At 44.2% G+C, this 16,470-nt stretch overlaps 1 protein-coding gene across 1 annotated transcript in view; it reads right to left on the minus strand.

Moving 5' to 3' along the window:
- The window catches only part of spata20 (spermatogenesis associated 20), a 58,911-nt gene that overhangs the window by 15,167 nt on the left and 27,274 nt on the right, over window positions 1-16,470 (minus strand). Inside the window, exons 12-14 of the mRNA XM_038975054.1 lie at window positions 14,945-15,153; window positions 12,418-12,617; window positions 11,647-11,727 (exon numbers count right to left, since the gene is read on the minus strand). Coding sequence (XP_038830982.1) covers window positions 11,647-11,727; window positions 12,418-12,617; window positions 14,945-15,153 — 490 coding nt within the window. The remainder of the gene's footprint in view (window positions 1-11,646; window positions 11,728-12,417; window positions 12,618-14,944; window positions 15,154-16,470) is intronic.

The following is a 16,470-nucleotide window of genomic DNA, read 5'->3' on the forward strand; positions in this document are numbered from 1 at the left end:
CCGAGCACCCCCCACTTCAGTATGAAGATGGACCGAGCACGCCCCACTTCAGTATGAAGATGGACCGAGCACCCCCCACTTCAGTATGAAGATGGACCGAGCACGCCCCACTTCAGTATGAAGATGGACCGAGCAAGCCCCCACTTCAGTATGAAGATGGACCGAGCACGCCCCACTTCAGTATGAAGATGGACCGAGCACCCCCCACTTCAGTATGAAGATAGACCGAGCACGCCCCCACTTCAGTATGAAGATGGACCGAGCACGCCCCACTTCAGTATGAAGATGGACCGAGCGCCCCCACTTCAGTATGAAGATGGACCGAGCGCCCCCACTTCAGTATGAAGATGGACCGAGCACGCCCCCATTCTCATCGACGGTGCTGTAGTGGAGCAGGTTGAGAGCTTCAAGTTCTTTGGTGTCCACATCAACAACAAACTAGAATGGTCCAAACACACCAAGACAGTCGTGAAGAGGACACGACAAAGCCTTATCCCCCTCAGGAAACGAAAAAGATTTAGCATGGGTCCTGAGATCCTCAAAAGGTTCTACAGCTGCAACATCGAGAGCATCCTGACTGGTTGCATCACTGCCTGGTACGGCAATTGCTCGGCCTCTGACCGCAAGGCACTACAGAGGGTAGTGCGTATGGCCCAGTACATCACTGGGGCTAAGCTGCCTGCCATCCAGGACCTCTACACCAGGCGGTGTCAGAGAAAGGCCCAAAAACATTGTCAAAGACCCAAGTCATAGACTGTTCTCTCTAGTACCGCATGGCAAGCGGTACTGGAGAGCCAAGACTAGGCTAAAAAGCCTTCTCAACAGTGTTTACCCCCAAGCCATAAGACTCCTGAACAGATAATCAAATGGCTACCCGGACTATTTGCATTGTGTGCCCCCCCCCCCAACCCCTCTTTTACGCTGCTGCTACTCTCTGTTTATCATATATGCATAGTCACTTTAACTATACATTCATGTACATACTACCTCAATTGGGCCAACCAACCAGTGCTCCCGCACATTGGCTAACCGGGCTATCTGCATTGTGTTCCGCCACCCACCACCACCTCTTTACGCTACTGCTACTCTCTGTTCATCATATATGCATAGTCACTTTAACCATATCTACATGTACATACTACCTTAATCAGCCTGACTAACCGGTGTCTGTATGTAGCCTCGCTACTTTTATAGCCTCGCTACTGTATATAGCCTGTCTTTTTAGTGTTGTTTTATTTCTTTACCTACCTATTGTTCACCTAATACCTTTTTTGCACTATTGGTTAGAGACTGTAAGTAACCATCTCACTGTAAGGTCTATACCTGTTGTATTCTGCACACATGACAATTAAACTTTGATGTGATATCGTGCCAGATCTTTATGAACAGGAAAATATCCAAATTGTCGACGAATTATCCAAGACATTCTCTGTTGCCCTTACCACAGACGGCTGGACCTCCAGGGCAACAGAAAGCTAAGTGAATGTGACTGCTCACTACACCACAGAGGAGTGGGAGATGTGAAGTCCGGTGCTACAGACACGCCCCCTCTATGAGAGTGACACAGGCACACATCTGGCGCAGGTGCTGCTAGGAGCAGGTAGGAGCAGTAGCAGAGTGGAAGCTAGAGAGGCCCAATAGCAATATCCCAACCACCACAGATAATGCCAAGAACCAAGTAAATGCAGTGATAGAGGCTGGACTGGGGCCACAGATAGCTTGCTTTGCACATGTGATCAATGTAGCATCCCAAAGGGGAATCTCAGTGAACCAGATGGACTGCCTCCTTGAGAGGATCAGGAAGGTGGTTTCCTTTGTCCACCGAAGCACAACAGCCACTCATGTGCTTAAGACCAAGCAAGAAATGCTACAGCCACCGACCCACAAGCTCATACACCATGTCACAACATGATGGAACTCCACTTATGACATGTTGGAGCACCATCTTGAGCAGCAGGCAGCTGTATACTCTGCACTGACAGACAAGATCCTGAAAAAACATAAAGACATCGTCACCTTGTCTGATGATGACGTGAAAGTGTCAGAGGAGGTCCTCCAGGTGCTCAAACCCCTCAAAACGGTTACAACCCTATTGAGCACTGAAACTGCACCGTCTGTGTCCATGATCCTACCTCTGAAAACAAGGATTCTACAATCCATGGGCCCAAGATAGGAAGACAGCACCATCACTAGAGATGTCAAGGCTGCCATTAGAGAGGACCTGAACCCTAGATACCCCCCTAATGGTCAGGACTACCTTCATAGAGCTACTGCACTGGATCCAAGGTTCAAGTCCCTGTCTCACCTAGACCCTGCCCTGCCCCAGAGGACATACAGTGATCTCACCACTGAGATTGTGGCCACTGAAGAGTTAAAAGAAAAGAAGAAGAAAAGAGTGAATTACTTAAATAATAAATATAGTGCAGTCTAATCTTAGTCAATGCTATTGCTATTAGAATCATCCATTTTTGACTTGGAATAATAATTTTATTAAATGTTATTGCCACAATTATAGTTCTATGAAATATGAAAATAAATAATTTGTTTTAAAAAAATCAAGTCATTTTTTTCTGCAGGGTCAAGCCACAGAGCCGACAGGAGCAGACTCAGAGGCATCTCCTCCGCAAAATAATTCAGCCATGAAGGAGCTTTTCGGGGAGACCTTTGCGAGCAAGGACACAGGCAAGACGTTTGCAAACACCATCAAAGAGGTGGCATCCTACAAGGCAGCAAGCGGCATTCCAGTGGATGATGATCCACTGGTGGAAAAGCAATGAGTGCAAATACCCTCACATTGCCATGATGGCTAGAAGCTACCCGGCTGTGCCTGACACTTCAGTTCCTAGCGAGAGGGTGTTCTCCACGGCAGGGGACATAGTGACTGCAAAGAGGTCTACCCTCTCCCCAGACATCATCATCTTTTTGAAAAATAATTTTAATTTATAAGCTCAGGTCTGCTTTGCTTTCTTGATCAATGGAACCAGAATGCACCTGAGGTCAATTTCAAGTCTCATAGCAAAAGGTCTGAATCCTTATGTAAATAAGCTATTCCTGTTTTGTATTCATGAGAATTAATCATGGAGTTGGTTCCCCGTTTGCTGCTATAAGAGCCTCACTCTTCTGGGAAGGCTTTCCACTAGATGTTGGAGCATTACTGCGGGTAAATGCTTCCATTCATCCACAGGAACATTAGAGAGGTTCGGCACTTATGTTGGGCGCTTAGGCCTGGCTCACAGTCGCCGTTCCAATACATCCTCAAGGTGTTTGATGGGGTTGAGGTCAGGACTCTGTGCAGGACAGTTAAGTTCTACCATACCAATCTCAACAAACCATTTCTGTATGGACCTCGCTTTGTGCACGGGGGCATGGTCATGCTGAAACAGGAAAGGGTCTTCTCCAAACTGTTGCCACGAAGTTAGAAGCACAGAATCGTCTAGAATGGCATTGTATGCTGTAGTGTAACGGATGTGAAATGGCTAGCTAGTTAGCGGTGGTGCGCGCTAATAGCGTTTCAATCGGTTACATCACTCGCTTTGAGACCTTGAAGTAGTGGTTCCCCTTGCTCTGCAAGAGCCGTGGCCTTTGTGGAGCGATGGGTAACGACGCTTCGTGGGTAACTGTTGTTGATGTGTGCAGAGGGTCCCTGGTTCGCGCCCGGGTCGGGGCGAGGGGACAGCATAAAGTTATACTGTTACAGTAGCGTACTGTTAAGATTTGCCTTCTCTGGAACTAAGGGGCCTAGCCCAAACCATGAAAAATATACCAAAAGAGAAATGACATGGTTACAGTAGGCTAGCCAAGAGGAATGCCCAGTGTTGTTTTGAATCTTTCTTTTTGCAGACTATCAACAGAAGCTAGCATATTGCTAGTATGTTCACTATTGGAGGTTAACTTTTGCAAATCACTTTCCCTAAAAGAAATGCGCTCAGTGAGACATCAGTACTGCTTGAGAAGTTGCGTGGTGGCGCTTGAATGAACAGCCAATCAGATTTCTCAAATACAAACAGCATGACATTTCCGCGTGTAGTCTTCAATGGTAGACTGCGACAGAGCAGGTAAATGTTGAACTGGAATGCAAAAAGGCACTGAAAAGTTACTGGCCCTCTTGAGGGCCAGTGACTGACGAGTTCCACTGGCCCAACATGATTTAGTGGCCCTGGGCCAGCGAGCCATCGTTAATGTCGGACACAGCGCGTTATATAAAATAAATGAACGTGCCAGAAAACAATAGGCTATGTGGATTTCAACTCATCATTAACACATTATACGGGACGTGCAAATTCATGCGATCTTCCTCCGTGTAGAAATTTGACCACAGCTGCAACCACACCCAGGTACCGAGAGGCGGGACTGACAGCAGACGGTCAAACCATCAGTGTTTCCCGGTCATCGCTCACTTTGTGACTGACAGGCGCCTGTCCTGTCAATAGATTGAACGATATGCATATTCCAGCATTCTAGCAGGAATGGGCTCAGTAGACTTTTTTTCCCTGACTAGCCTAGTAAATTTGAGTGGAAAACGTACCCGGCTGAAAAATACTCTGTAATCGGCTGTATAGCCGACAGCCGGCACTAGTGGAAAATACTGCTAATCCCTATTCCCTTATGATAGAAAGAGAGGGTGTGAAAAGGAAGGTGATTTTTAGACTAAAGAAGAAAGAGCGAGAAAAGGAAAGAGATCCAGAGCGAAAGGGCGTGTGTAACAGAGATTGGGTACTTGTTAAAAGGTGATGTGTGTTTACTTGTAACCGTCGTAAAACCTATGTGAGAAAAAGGTTAGGCACAACCAGCAACCCTGATGATCAACCCATATTGGCCGTTAATAGAACATCTACCAACATTTAGCACACAGCAATTACAATCAAGGCCGATTTTACACATCATTGTCTGAAGCATTAATTGATATGGGGGGGGTTAGGTGAGCATCTAAACTCTAGAGCAGGGATATTCAACTCTTACGCTACGAGGTCCAGAGCCTGCTGGTTTTCTATTTTACCTGATAATTCATTGTTTTAAACCTGGGACACCAGGTGGTTGCAATGAAAAAACACTCTGGAACCATCTTCGAGATCCAGAGTTGAGTTTGAGGGCTCTAGACTACAGCAATGAATATAAATGGAATAAACAAAGTACGTGTGCTTGTGCTAAAATGCATCAAACTGTACACAGCTCATTCCCCTCAATTAACCCTGCCTTACCTCAGCCCTGACCGACAGATGACTTCATGATTAGAATTGAATTAAACTACATCGTCTCTCCCTCTGCCTAATGTGTCGTGGAGAACACTTCCCTTGTTATTTTATTTCCTCCGCCCTCTTCTCATCTGTCCTTCACTCTCTCTTCTCCCTTTCTCCTCCACCTTCTCCTCCCTCTTTTCAACCTCCTTTCATCTCTCCCTCCTTTCCTCTCCCTCCCTCCCTCCTTTCCTCTCCCTCCCTCTCTCCTATCAGATGTTATGGGAACAGTAGTTCTCCCTCTAGAGGGCGATATTGTACTCAGGGGGTCTTTAGTGTATTTACATTTACATTTAAGTCATTTAGCAGACGCTCTTATCCAGAGCGACTTACAAATTGGTGCATTCACCTTATGATATCCAGTGGAACAACCACTTTACAATAGTGCATCTAAATCTTTTAAGGGGGGGGGGGGGGGGGGGGGGGGTTAGAAGGATTACTTTATCCTATTCCTTAAAGAGGTGGGGTTTCAGGTGTCTCCGGAAGGTGGTGATTGACTCCGCTGACCTGGCGTCGTGAGGGAGTTTGTTCCACCATTGGGGTGCCAGAGCAGCGAACAGTTTTGACTGGTCTGAGCGGGAAATGTACTTCCTCAGAGGTAGGGAGGCGAGCAGGCCAGAGGTGGATGAACGCAGTGCCCTTGTTTGGGTGTAGGGCCTGATCAGTGCCTGAAGGTACGGAGGTGCCGTTCCCCTCACAGCTCCGTAGGCAAGCACCATGGTCTTGTAGCGGATGCGAGCTTCAACTGGAAGCCAGTGGAGAGAGCGGAGGAGCGGGGTGACGTGAGATTAAATCAGTGGTTCCCAACCAGGGGTGCTAGGACCCCTGGGGTACTTGGCCTATCCATAGGGGGTACTTGAGAAGACTCATGAGACCATAAGGCTTACAGGTAAAATGCACATGAGGGGGAACTTCCGGGGAACTCTGGGCCAGAGCAAAATTCAGAAAATGGTTGGGAACCACTGTTAGATTATCAGCTCTCGGCCCGCCCAAGGCTCTCTCTCCTGGCGTGTGTGTCCAAGGGTACTGCTAATGGCTTTCTGTTTAGTCTACATCTGGAGATGCATGTCTGTGGTATCCTCTTTCTTTCTCTCAATATAGGCTTGTTAAAAATGAGAACATCTCTCCTTCCATTCATGATGATATCGGCCCAACCAAGGGTTTCTATTTTCTATCCCTCTTTCTTTGCTCTCCATTTTAAGCCCCAGAAACATCACGAGGTCCCACGTTATCCCTAACCCTCTTAGCTAGAGTTGAAATTGCTCTCTCCCAGAACTTCTAGTGCATTTGAATATGGATCCCAGCGGTGTCCTGTTACATTCTCTCTCTTCTCGTGCGGCATCATTCTACTCATGGCTTATCCAGTGCTGCAGAGATTCTCTCTACATGTTCATTTGTACTGGCTATTACTGGTCCTGGTGGTAATCCGTATTGTCTATCTCTATGCTGTGATCTCCTACATGTTCTCATTACCCCATTGAACTGAGATATCACCAAGGTACATGTTTAAAATGTTAAATAAATTAGCATTATAGCATTTTCTTTCCAAACAAATGACTGCTAACAGCAGCAGACTACCTCACAATTAAGATAATATAATTGTATTGTGTGTGTGTGTGTGTGTGTGTGTGTGTGTGTGTGTGTGTGTGTGTGTGCATAAGTGTCAGTGGTCGCAAAGTATAGATTGCCGCGGTCTTTCTCAGTGGCATTAGGGTATGTTGTTAAAAAGTGTCTAGAGAGGACGCCGTAATGAGAGAAACATCATATACTAGGCCTACTGGGAAAATAATATGCTACTGAAAATATAAGGATAATCATCCTACAGGATGAATCATGTTTCATTTTTTGCTCCCCATTAAATAAGAGAGGAAATGCAAAACTGGCACCTGTCATCATTCCTCAATCGCACATGCCGACCATCATGACGCTTGCTGCCTGCAGTTTTCTTTCTACCTGATTAAAGAGATGAAGTCCAGACAGGCTCGACTTATTTTAGGAAACTTTCTGAATGGACAGAAATAATTAGCAAACTCATACATGCACACCCACCCACCTAAAAGGACCCATTAATCAAAGCCGCCTGCAGCGCATCTTCCTCAAATCACATTTCTCCTTTCTCAAAAAAAAAAGGTATTAAAAACCTCGTCTTAGCTTCAAATCCTTTCTATAGGATATCAACAACTAGTCTACACTATAGGATAACGCCAAATCAACGTAGCCCATCATATAAATTGACAAGGAACGTTAAGGGGAGATATGGAGACAGCTGTGATATAGGCCTAGGCTACTGTATATGAAGATGAAATTGACAACCATTAGAGAATAGAAACACATGTCCAGCCTGTCCATATTCTATCTGCTGGTGACACATTTTTGAGAACCAATGGGTGGTTACGTTGGCACCAGGCCTACATTTTAATCTGTGCAATCACTTATTGATAAGGGTAGCCTAAACTCTGGCGGATATTTCACGGCTCCCTTCTTGTAATTGATGCATATCCTCTGGCAACTCACCTCTGTCTTAAACAGGTAGCCTATGCTATATATAGACAATGAACAGCAATATACAGTACCAGTCCAAAACTTGGACACACCTACTCATTCAAGGGTTTTTCTTTATTTTTACTATTTTCTACATTGTAGAACAATAGTGAAGACATCAAAACTATGAAATAACACATACGGAGAAAAAGTGTTAAACAAGTCAAAATATATTTTATACTTGAGATTCTTCAAAGTAGTCACCCTTTGCCTTGATGACAGCTTTGCACACTCTTGGCATTCTCTCAACTAGTTTCACCTGGAATGCTTCACCAACAGTCTTAAAGGAGTTCCCACATATGCTGAGCACTTGTTGGCTTTTCCTTCATTCTGCGGTTCAACTCATCCCAAACCATCTTAATAGGGTTGAGGTCAGGGAGATTGTGGGGGCCAGGTCATCGGATGCAGCACCATCACTCTCCTTCTAGGTCAAATAACCCTTACACAGCCTGGAGGTGTGTCCTGGGTCATTGTCCTGTTGAAAAACAAATGACAGTCCCACTAAGAGCAAACCCGATGGGATGGCGTATCCCTGCAGAATGCTGTGGTAGCCATAATGGTTAAGTGTGCCTTGAATTCTAAATAAATCACAGACAGTGTCACCAGAAATGCACCCCCACAACTTCACACCTCCTCCTCCATTCTTCACGGTGGGAACCACACATGCGGAGATTATCCGTTCACCTACTCTGCGTCTCACAAAGACACGGCGGTTGGAACCAAAAATCAAAAATTTGGACTCATCAGACCAAAGGACCGATTTCCAGCGGTCTAATGTCCATTGCTTGTGTTTCTTTGCCTAAGCAAGTCTCTTCTTCTCATTGGTGTCCTTAAGTAGTGGTTTCTTTGCAACAATTCGACCATGAAGGCCTGATTCATGCAGTCTCCTCTGAACAGTTGATGTTGAGATGTATCTATTAGTTGAACTCTGTGAAGCATTTATTTGGGCTGCAATCTGAGGTGCAGTTAACTCTAATGAACTTATCCTCTGCAGAAGAGGTAACTCTGGGTCTTCCTTTCCTGTGGCGGTCCTCATGAGAGCCAGTTTCATCATAGCGCTTGATGATTTTTGTGCACTTAAAATAAACTTTCTTTGAAACTGTAAAACTTGAAATTTTACAGATTGACTGATGATGATAAGGATGGACTGTCATTTTCTTTGCTTATTTGAGCTGTTCTTGCCATAATATGGACTTGGTATTTTATCAAATAGGGCTATCTTCCGTATAGCACCCCTACCATGTCACAACACAACAGATTGGCTCAAACGCATTGAGGAAAGAAATTCCACAAATTAACATGGCCCACCTGTTAATTGAAATGCATTCCAGGTGACTACCTCATGAAGCTGGTTGAGAGAATGCCAAGAGTGTGCAAAGCTGTCATCAAGGCAAAGGGTGGCTACTTAGAAGAATATAAAATATAAAATATATTTTGATTTGTTTAACACTTTTTTGGTTACTACATGATTCCAAATGTGTTATTTCATAGTTTATCTGTTCACTATTATTTCTACAATGCAGAAAATAGTAAAAATAAAGAAAAACCGTTGAATGAATAGTTGTGTCCAAACTTTTGACTGGTAGTGTAGTTTGAAACCTAGAACTATTCGAGGAGCGAAGCGTCGATCGATCCACTTGCTTGCTGAACAGATATAAAATAGGCCACACTGTTGGCAATGAACTGTCGTGGAAGTTTGAATGGTGAGAGCGACGTGTAGCTATGGTGTGATGTGATCACACTGGCTAAATGGATACATTGCTGCATTGCAAAAAAACAGGCAGAGAGAAACTCATTAATCTATTCATTCACACAACAAACCCACAGACCTGTCAGTGGCAGTGCGTGGACTGTCAGTGGTAGGCTATACCCTGTATTTTCTGTAGTATTAAAAAGATTCTGCTGATGTTTCCAGTCATATAAAATGTAATAGGCTAGAAATTACATGTAATGTGTTTATACAGACCTAAGGCCAAATTTTTGCCGGGCAAAGAAAGGAGATGAAACATTTCTCTATTTTCCATTATAGGCATTGGAATTGTTCCATGCATCTCTCTCACATAGTAGGGTAGGCTACATACATATACAATAAATCAATGTTTTGCTAAGTTGTATATAGGACTTTATACGCTTACTTCACACAAATATTTTCATTAATTAAGTGTCTGGGTTTGTAGCCATGAAAAATGAAAAACGCAGACTGTGCCGCAATGATCTCTGTCGGAGCCCACGGGTCCTGTGGTATTGCATCCCTCTACCCCTACGCAATGGCCAAGTTACCTCCCAGCTACCCCCAGTGAAACATTCCTGATTGCCGCCGCTGAGCAGGACTGTGGTTCTAAGAGGCAGGCTAAAAAAATTGGCTCATTGGTGGTGGTGTGTTAAGACAACAAGAAATACTCAGCTATCAAACATCCCCAAATGAGCCTTATTCTATATCCGTGCTGAGGTTGCGTGATCACCTCAGCATTGACAGGACAGAGAAACCCGACATGCTCACATGCAAACAAAAGAAAAGACAACAAAGAAATTGATAAAACTCCTAATGACATGAAATGAATAAAGTTAGGAGCTAGGACTGAAATAGGTGCTGGTAGCCTATTCCTTTTGGGGACTGGTAGGCTACTGTTTATATGTGCAAGAGCTCCACAATACTTTTGAACTAATATTCTATATGATGAACATGAGCTCAGTAGAAAAGTTGAGGTGCTGGTAGGCTACTCAGCTCCGGTGACCTCCTGCCCAAGTCAAGCACTGGATATAAATGATAAGGCTATGTAACGGGCAATTGATACATTAAAGGGATACTTCTGGATTTTGGCAATGAGGCCCTTTATTTTCTTCCCCATTTGACCTCCAAAAATTGGTATGGGATGTGAGAAACCAATATCGGTCATTCTCTAAATCAGTAGTTTCATTAGGATTCATGTAGGCCTTAATAATCACTCGCGATACAGTGAGGCCACTGTGCCTGACATTTAAACAACACGAGGTTAGCCAACACCCCAGGCACTGTCACAACCAGCCCTGCTGTGTGTGTGTGTGTGTGTGTGTGTGTGTGTGTGTGTGTGTGTGTGTGTGTGTGTGTGTGTGTGTGTGTGTGTGTGTGTGTGTGTGTGTGTGTGTGTGTGTGTGAGACTGTGTGTGAGTATGAAAGTGTGTGTGTGTGTGTGAGAGAGATGAATTTGACAACCTGACCTTTTGGTATGATTGCTGTAACACTCATTATGAGACAAACTTAAGGACAAGAGGATGTGTCACTCCAAAATAACTTAGAAATAATTTAAATAAGCAATAAAGCCCAAGGGGGTGTGGTATATGGCAAATATACCACAGCTAAGGGCTTTTCCTATGCACAACGTGGAGTGCTTGGATACAGTCCATATACCACAAAACCCCAAGGTGCCTTATTACTATTATAAACAGGTTACCACCGTAATTAGAACAGTAAACAAGCTATTTTGTGTCATACCCGTGGTATATTGTCTGATATACCACAAAACCCCAAGGTGCCTTATTACTATTATAAACAGGTTACCACCGTAATTAGAACAGTAAACAAGCTATTTTGTGTCATACCCGTGGTATATTGTCTGATATACCACAAAACCCCAAGGTGCCTTATTACTATTATAAACAGGTTACCACCGTAATTAGAACAGTAAACAAGCTATTTTGTGTCATACCCGTGGTATATTGTCTGATATACCACAGCTTTCAGCCAATCAGCATCCAGGGCTTGAACGTCCCGGTTTATAATAAGTAACAACTAACTAGTAATAACTAATTAAGAGAGGTTGGTCAGGATGTACTGTACTGGTGGATTGCTGCTAAAAATGGCCTAATAATGGATTGAGCCCTTATTTCTTACCTTGTGTGGAAGGAACAGAGAGTTGACTGTTGCTAGCAGACTGGAGGTGTCCGGTGCATCCCTCTGGCCACAGATTACTATCTAGAGAGGGAGGAAGGGAAGAGAGAGAGAGAGTGAGAGGGGAGAGAGGGGAGAGAGAGGAGAGAGAGAGAGAGTGAGAGGAGAGAGAGAGAGTGAGAGGGGAGAGAGGGGAGAGAGAGGAGAGAGAGAGAGAGAGTGAGAGGAGAGAGAGAGGAGAGGAGTGAAAGAACATTAAAGGGAGAAGGAATTAATGAATGATGAAGAAAATATACTAAGACAGAGAAAGACTGAGCGACCGAGCAATAGAGGTATAGAACAGAGAGGATTAGAGAGAGAAAGAGAAAAATAGAGAGAGAGAAAAAGAGAGAAAGATCCAGAGAGGTAGAGCTAGAGGTCAGAGTGGTGGTTGTAGCAGTAACGAGAGAGGAGAAGGTGTGTTCTGGGCTCAGCTAACCTTATCTGATCCCTAGCTTGTTATCATCCACCCCCTATCTGACTTATACACACACACACACACACACACAGCTTGTTATCTCCGCCCCCTCGGTGACTTCTCCTCCGCAGGTGAAATATGATGGACAGAACACTTCCAATGTTCTTGCCTTTTTTCTTTCTCTCTAAATGTTTTTTCAACTCCTTTTTTAGCACAAATATCCAGCCGTATGATAAAAGTTTAGTTTGTTCCACTCCAAACTATGCAACTTTGAGTTCGTGTGTGTGTGTTTGTGTGGACCGTACAATTTGTGTTACCTGTTTGAGTGTGTAGTGGTTAGCCATCAGTCCCCTGACCATCTCTGGCAGGGCTATGGGGACTCTGGTCAGCCGGTCAGAAAAGGCAGCCAGTAGCTGTTGTGACCGCTGTGACCAGTCCTTACGACCAGTGTAGTGGGACAGACGCAGTAGGTTCAAGGCAGACACAGAGTTACCACTGGGCTCTGCACCATCCTGGTCTGAGAGAAACAGAGAGACATAAAAGACACTAATTTCATATGTTAGTGAAAGATCAAAAAGTGTGTACTGTTTTGTAGTCAGACTCAGAGCCAACTTCAACTTTTTCAAATGAAATATCTTTGACAAGTGACTCCTGCAGTAAGAGAAAAAGCTCATCTACATACGTTTGCTGGGGAAAACATTTGTTCTGATTATGCCTGTAGTGTGCCTGTATGTGTGCGTGCGTATGTATGTGCATCAATGTGTGTCAGATGTTACGTGTGTGTTGACATGAAATGACTGACAGGTGACCTCATGACTCAGTCCTGTTAAGTGATTGGTGTTTATCTCCTTTTGGTGGCCAATCAGATCACAGCGCTGCTCTTCTCATTAGTGATGGGCGGGGATAAAAAAAAAAAAAAATGATAGTTACATATCAGGATAATATTTTTTTATGATACATCGTATCAACAATATTGCATTATCATTTTTGCTGTACCAGCACCAGCTTGTTTTCTAGCTTATTTTGAAATATGGAGCCAATGTTTTCAGCACTTTTATTTCCATGACTGATCAAAACTCATTTTCTCATGGCTCCTTTTGAAACATCGAATCGCAATAAAATCACAGTATAGAATCCCAATACATATCGTATCGGCACCTAAGTTTCGTGATAATATCGTATCATGAGGTCCCTTGCAATTCCCAGCCTTACTTCGCATGACCTCTGACCTCACGCTACACAGCTAACTCTCAGCAGTCTACCAACACATGAGTGTGTGTGAATGTCTGTCTGTGTGTGTGGGGGGGATGATGGGTGATGGTGATGACTGACACAAGCCATTCGCTTTTGATTCAGACAGACAGATAGGAGATGCCTTCTGACAAACACACACACACACACACGAGAGGCTATAGTCCACTAAATCATTTTATACATTTAATTTCATACTGTGATCCCCAAGGCAGGAGGCCTATGCACACACAGTCATGCATAACCACATAGGGTTCACTAAATAGTTTTTCATATCTCTCCTCACCCTGAGCCCCATGGCAGAAATCATACACACACGGAACAGTGGATTGAGATGAAACACACACACACACACACATAGCAAAGAGTGGTGGAACGGGGTGAGACACACACAGCTTTGGGTCGGAATGTAAAATACACAGTGGCACTGGACTGTAGGGCAATCCATCTTCCTGTGACAGAAACACACACACACACACACACACACACACACACACACACACACACACACACACACAGAGGTGTAGCATCACTATTGGAGCTGAATTCAACACATTGCGAGCAACATAATGGTCCCGTCAATCCTCAGAGATGAGAAAAGGCCTCGCACGTCTGGTCTAATCACACACACACACGCACGCACGCACCAACACACACACGCATACAAATGTGGAGTTGCACACAGGCAAACAAAAGTCAGTTTTAATCTGTCAACAGGCTAAAACAAAAATAATTTCATCTTTTTTGCCTTTCTATTTTACTTTTTTCTCTACCTTGGTATGAGAAAGGTGGTGTGTTTGTTTGTGCTAGTGTTTGTGCTATTGTCTGCCTGTCTGTCTGTCTGCATGTACACTTGTTTTCCTACCGTATCAGTACCTCAATGTCCTAACAATTCACCCGAATGTCCTGACAAGGTAGGAAAACCAGAATTGTTTTGAAAAGTCAGGACTTTTTCATGTCATGAATTTGTTCAAATGCTATTAGGTTTGGCCAACTGGGATGTCCTTGTCCCATCACGCTCTAGCGACCTCTTGTGGCGGGGCGGGCGCATGCACGTTGACTTCCGTCGCCAGTTGTACGGTGTTTCCTCCGGCACATTGGTGCGGCTGGCTTCCGGGTTAAAAGAGAAGTGTGTCAAGAAACAGTGCGGTTTGGCAGGGTCGTGTTTCGGAGGACGCATGGCTCTCGACCTTCGCCTCTCCCGAGTCCGTACGGGAGTTGCAGCGATGGGACAAGACTGTAACTACCAATTGGATATCACGAAATTGGGGAGGTAAAAAAAGGCTAAAAATTAACCCCCCCCAAAGAAATACTAAAAATAAATTAAAAAATGTATTTTATTTTTTAAAGTCCATAAATGTTACGAAAATAAAGTTGTGTGTGTGTGTGTACAATTACTGGAGATTGGAGCTGTGTCATTTAGAACATAAGACCTGGTGCTCTTACAAACATTTATTTTCTTCTCCAGGACAGTAAAACATCTCCTGGCAAACATGACATATTGAGTGGGTATTGATAAATCATAGTTAAAGTGATATCGAAGAGCCATTCTTCATTTCTTTTCTACACAACATTATTGAGAAAGAAACTCACCCTGTTTGAGTCGTAGCAGTACGGTGGGATCTGTGGGGTCACTGCAGTAGTAGCCCCCTCCCTCTGCGTCCCAGAAGAGGAGGTCCTGTCGGTCCTGTAGCTCCTCCCCCCAGCGGAGCCACTCTGGCTGCAGCGTGGCCTCGTACAGGTCCAGCAGACCACAGATAACATAAGCATAGTCGTCCAGGAAACCAGCAATGGGTGACGCGCTGAGAGACAAAAGGAGAGATACAGTGCGTTCGGAAAGGATTCAGACTCCTTGACTTTTTCCAAATTTTGTTACGTTGCAGCCTTATTCTAAAATGGATTAAATTCATATTTTTCCTCATCAATCTACACACGATAACAGAATTTTTTGCAAATGTATATATATATATATTTTTACTGAAATACATTATTTACATAAGTATTCAGACCCTTTGCTATGAGACTCGAAATTGAGTTCAGGTGCATCCTGTTTCTATAACTTGAATGGAGTCCACCTGTGGTCAAATCAAATGACTGGACAAGATGTGGAAAGGCACACACACCTGTCTATATAAGTTGGCCTCCATCATTCTTAAATGGAAGAAGTTTGGAGCCACCAAGACTCTCTAAACCAAGACTCTCTAAACTGAGCAATCGGGGGAGAAGGGCCTTGGTCAGGGAGGTGACAATGGTCACTCAGACAGAGCTCAAGAGTTCCCTTGTAGGGATGGGAGAACTTTCCAGAAGGACAACCATCTCTGCACTTCACCAATCAGGCTTTTATGGTAGAGTGGCCAGATGGAAGCCACTCCTCAGTAAAAGGCACATGACAGCCGTTTGGAGTTTGCCAAAAGGCACCTAAAGGACTCAAAAACAAGATTCTCTGGTCTGATGAAAACAAGATTGAACTCTTTGGCCTGAATGCCAAACGTCATGTCTGGAGGAAACCAGACACCCTCCCTACAGTGAAGCATGGTGGCGGCAGCATCATGCTGTGCGGATGCATTTCAGCAGCAGGGACTGGGATTCTAGTCAGGATCGAGGGAGATGAACTGAACAAAGTACAGAGAGATCATTGATGAAAACCTGCTCCAGAGCACTCAGGACCTCATACTGGGGCGAAGGTTCACCTTCCAACAGGACAACGACCCTGTTGGAGAGACCTGAAAATAGCTGCGCAGCAACGCTCCCATCCAACCTGACAGAGCTTGAGAGGATCTGCAGAGAAGAATTGGAAAAACTCCCCAAATACAGGTGTGCCAAGCTTATAGCATCATACCCAAGAAGACTTGAGGCTGTAATCGCTGCCAAAAGTGCTTCAACAAAGTACTGAGAAAAGGGTCTGAATATTTATGTAAATGTGATATTTCCATTTTTTACATTTTTATAAACGTGCAAACATTTCTAAAAACCTGTTTTTGCTTTGTCATTATGGGGTATTGTGTGTAGATTGTTGAGGAAAAATCATTTAAAAATCATTTGTATAATAAGGTTGCAACGTAACAAAATATGAAAAATGTGAAGGGGTCTGAATACTTTCTGAATGCACTGTATGAATC

Source organism: Salvelinus namaycush, chromosome 35 (genome assembly GCF_016432855.1).
Source record: "Salvelinus namaycush isolate Seneca chromosome 35, SaNama_1.0, whole genome shotgun sequence".
NCBI classification, from domain to species: Eukaryota; Metazoa; Chordata; class Actinopteri; order Salmoniformes; family Salmonidae; genus Salvelinus; species Salvelinus namaycush.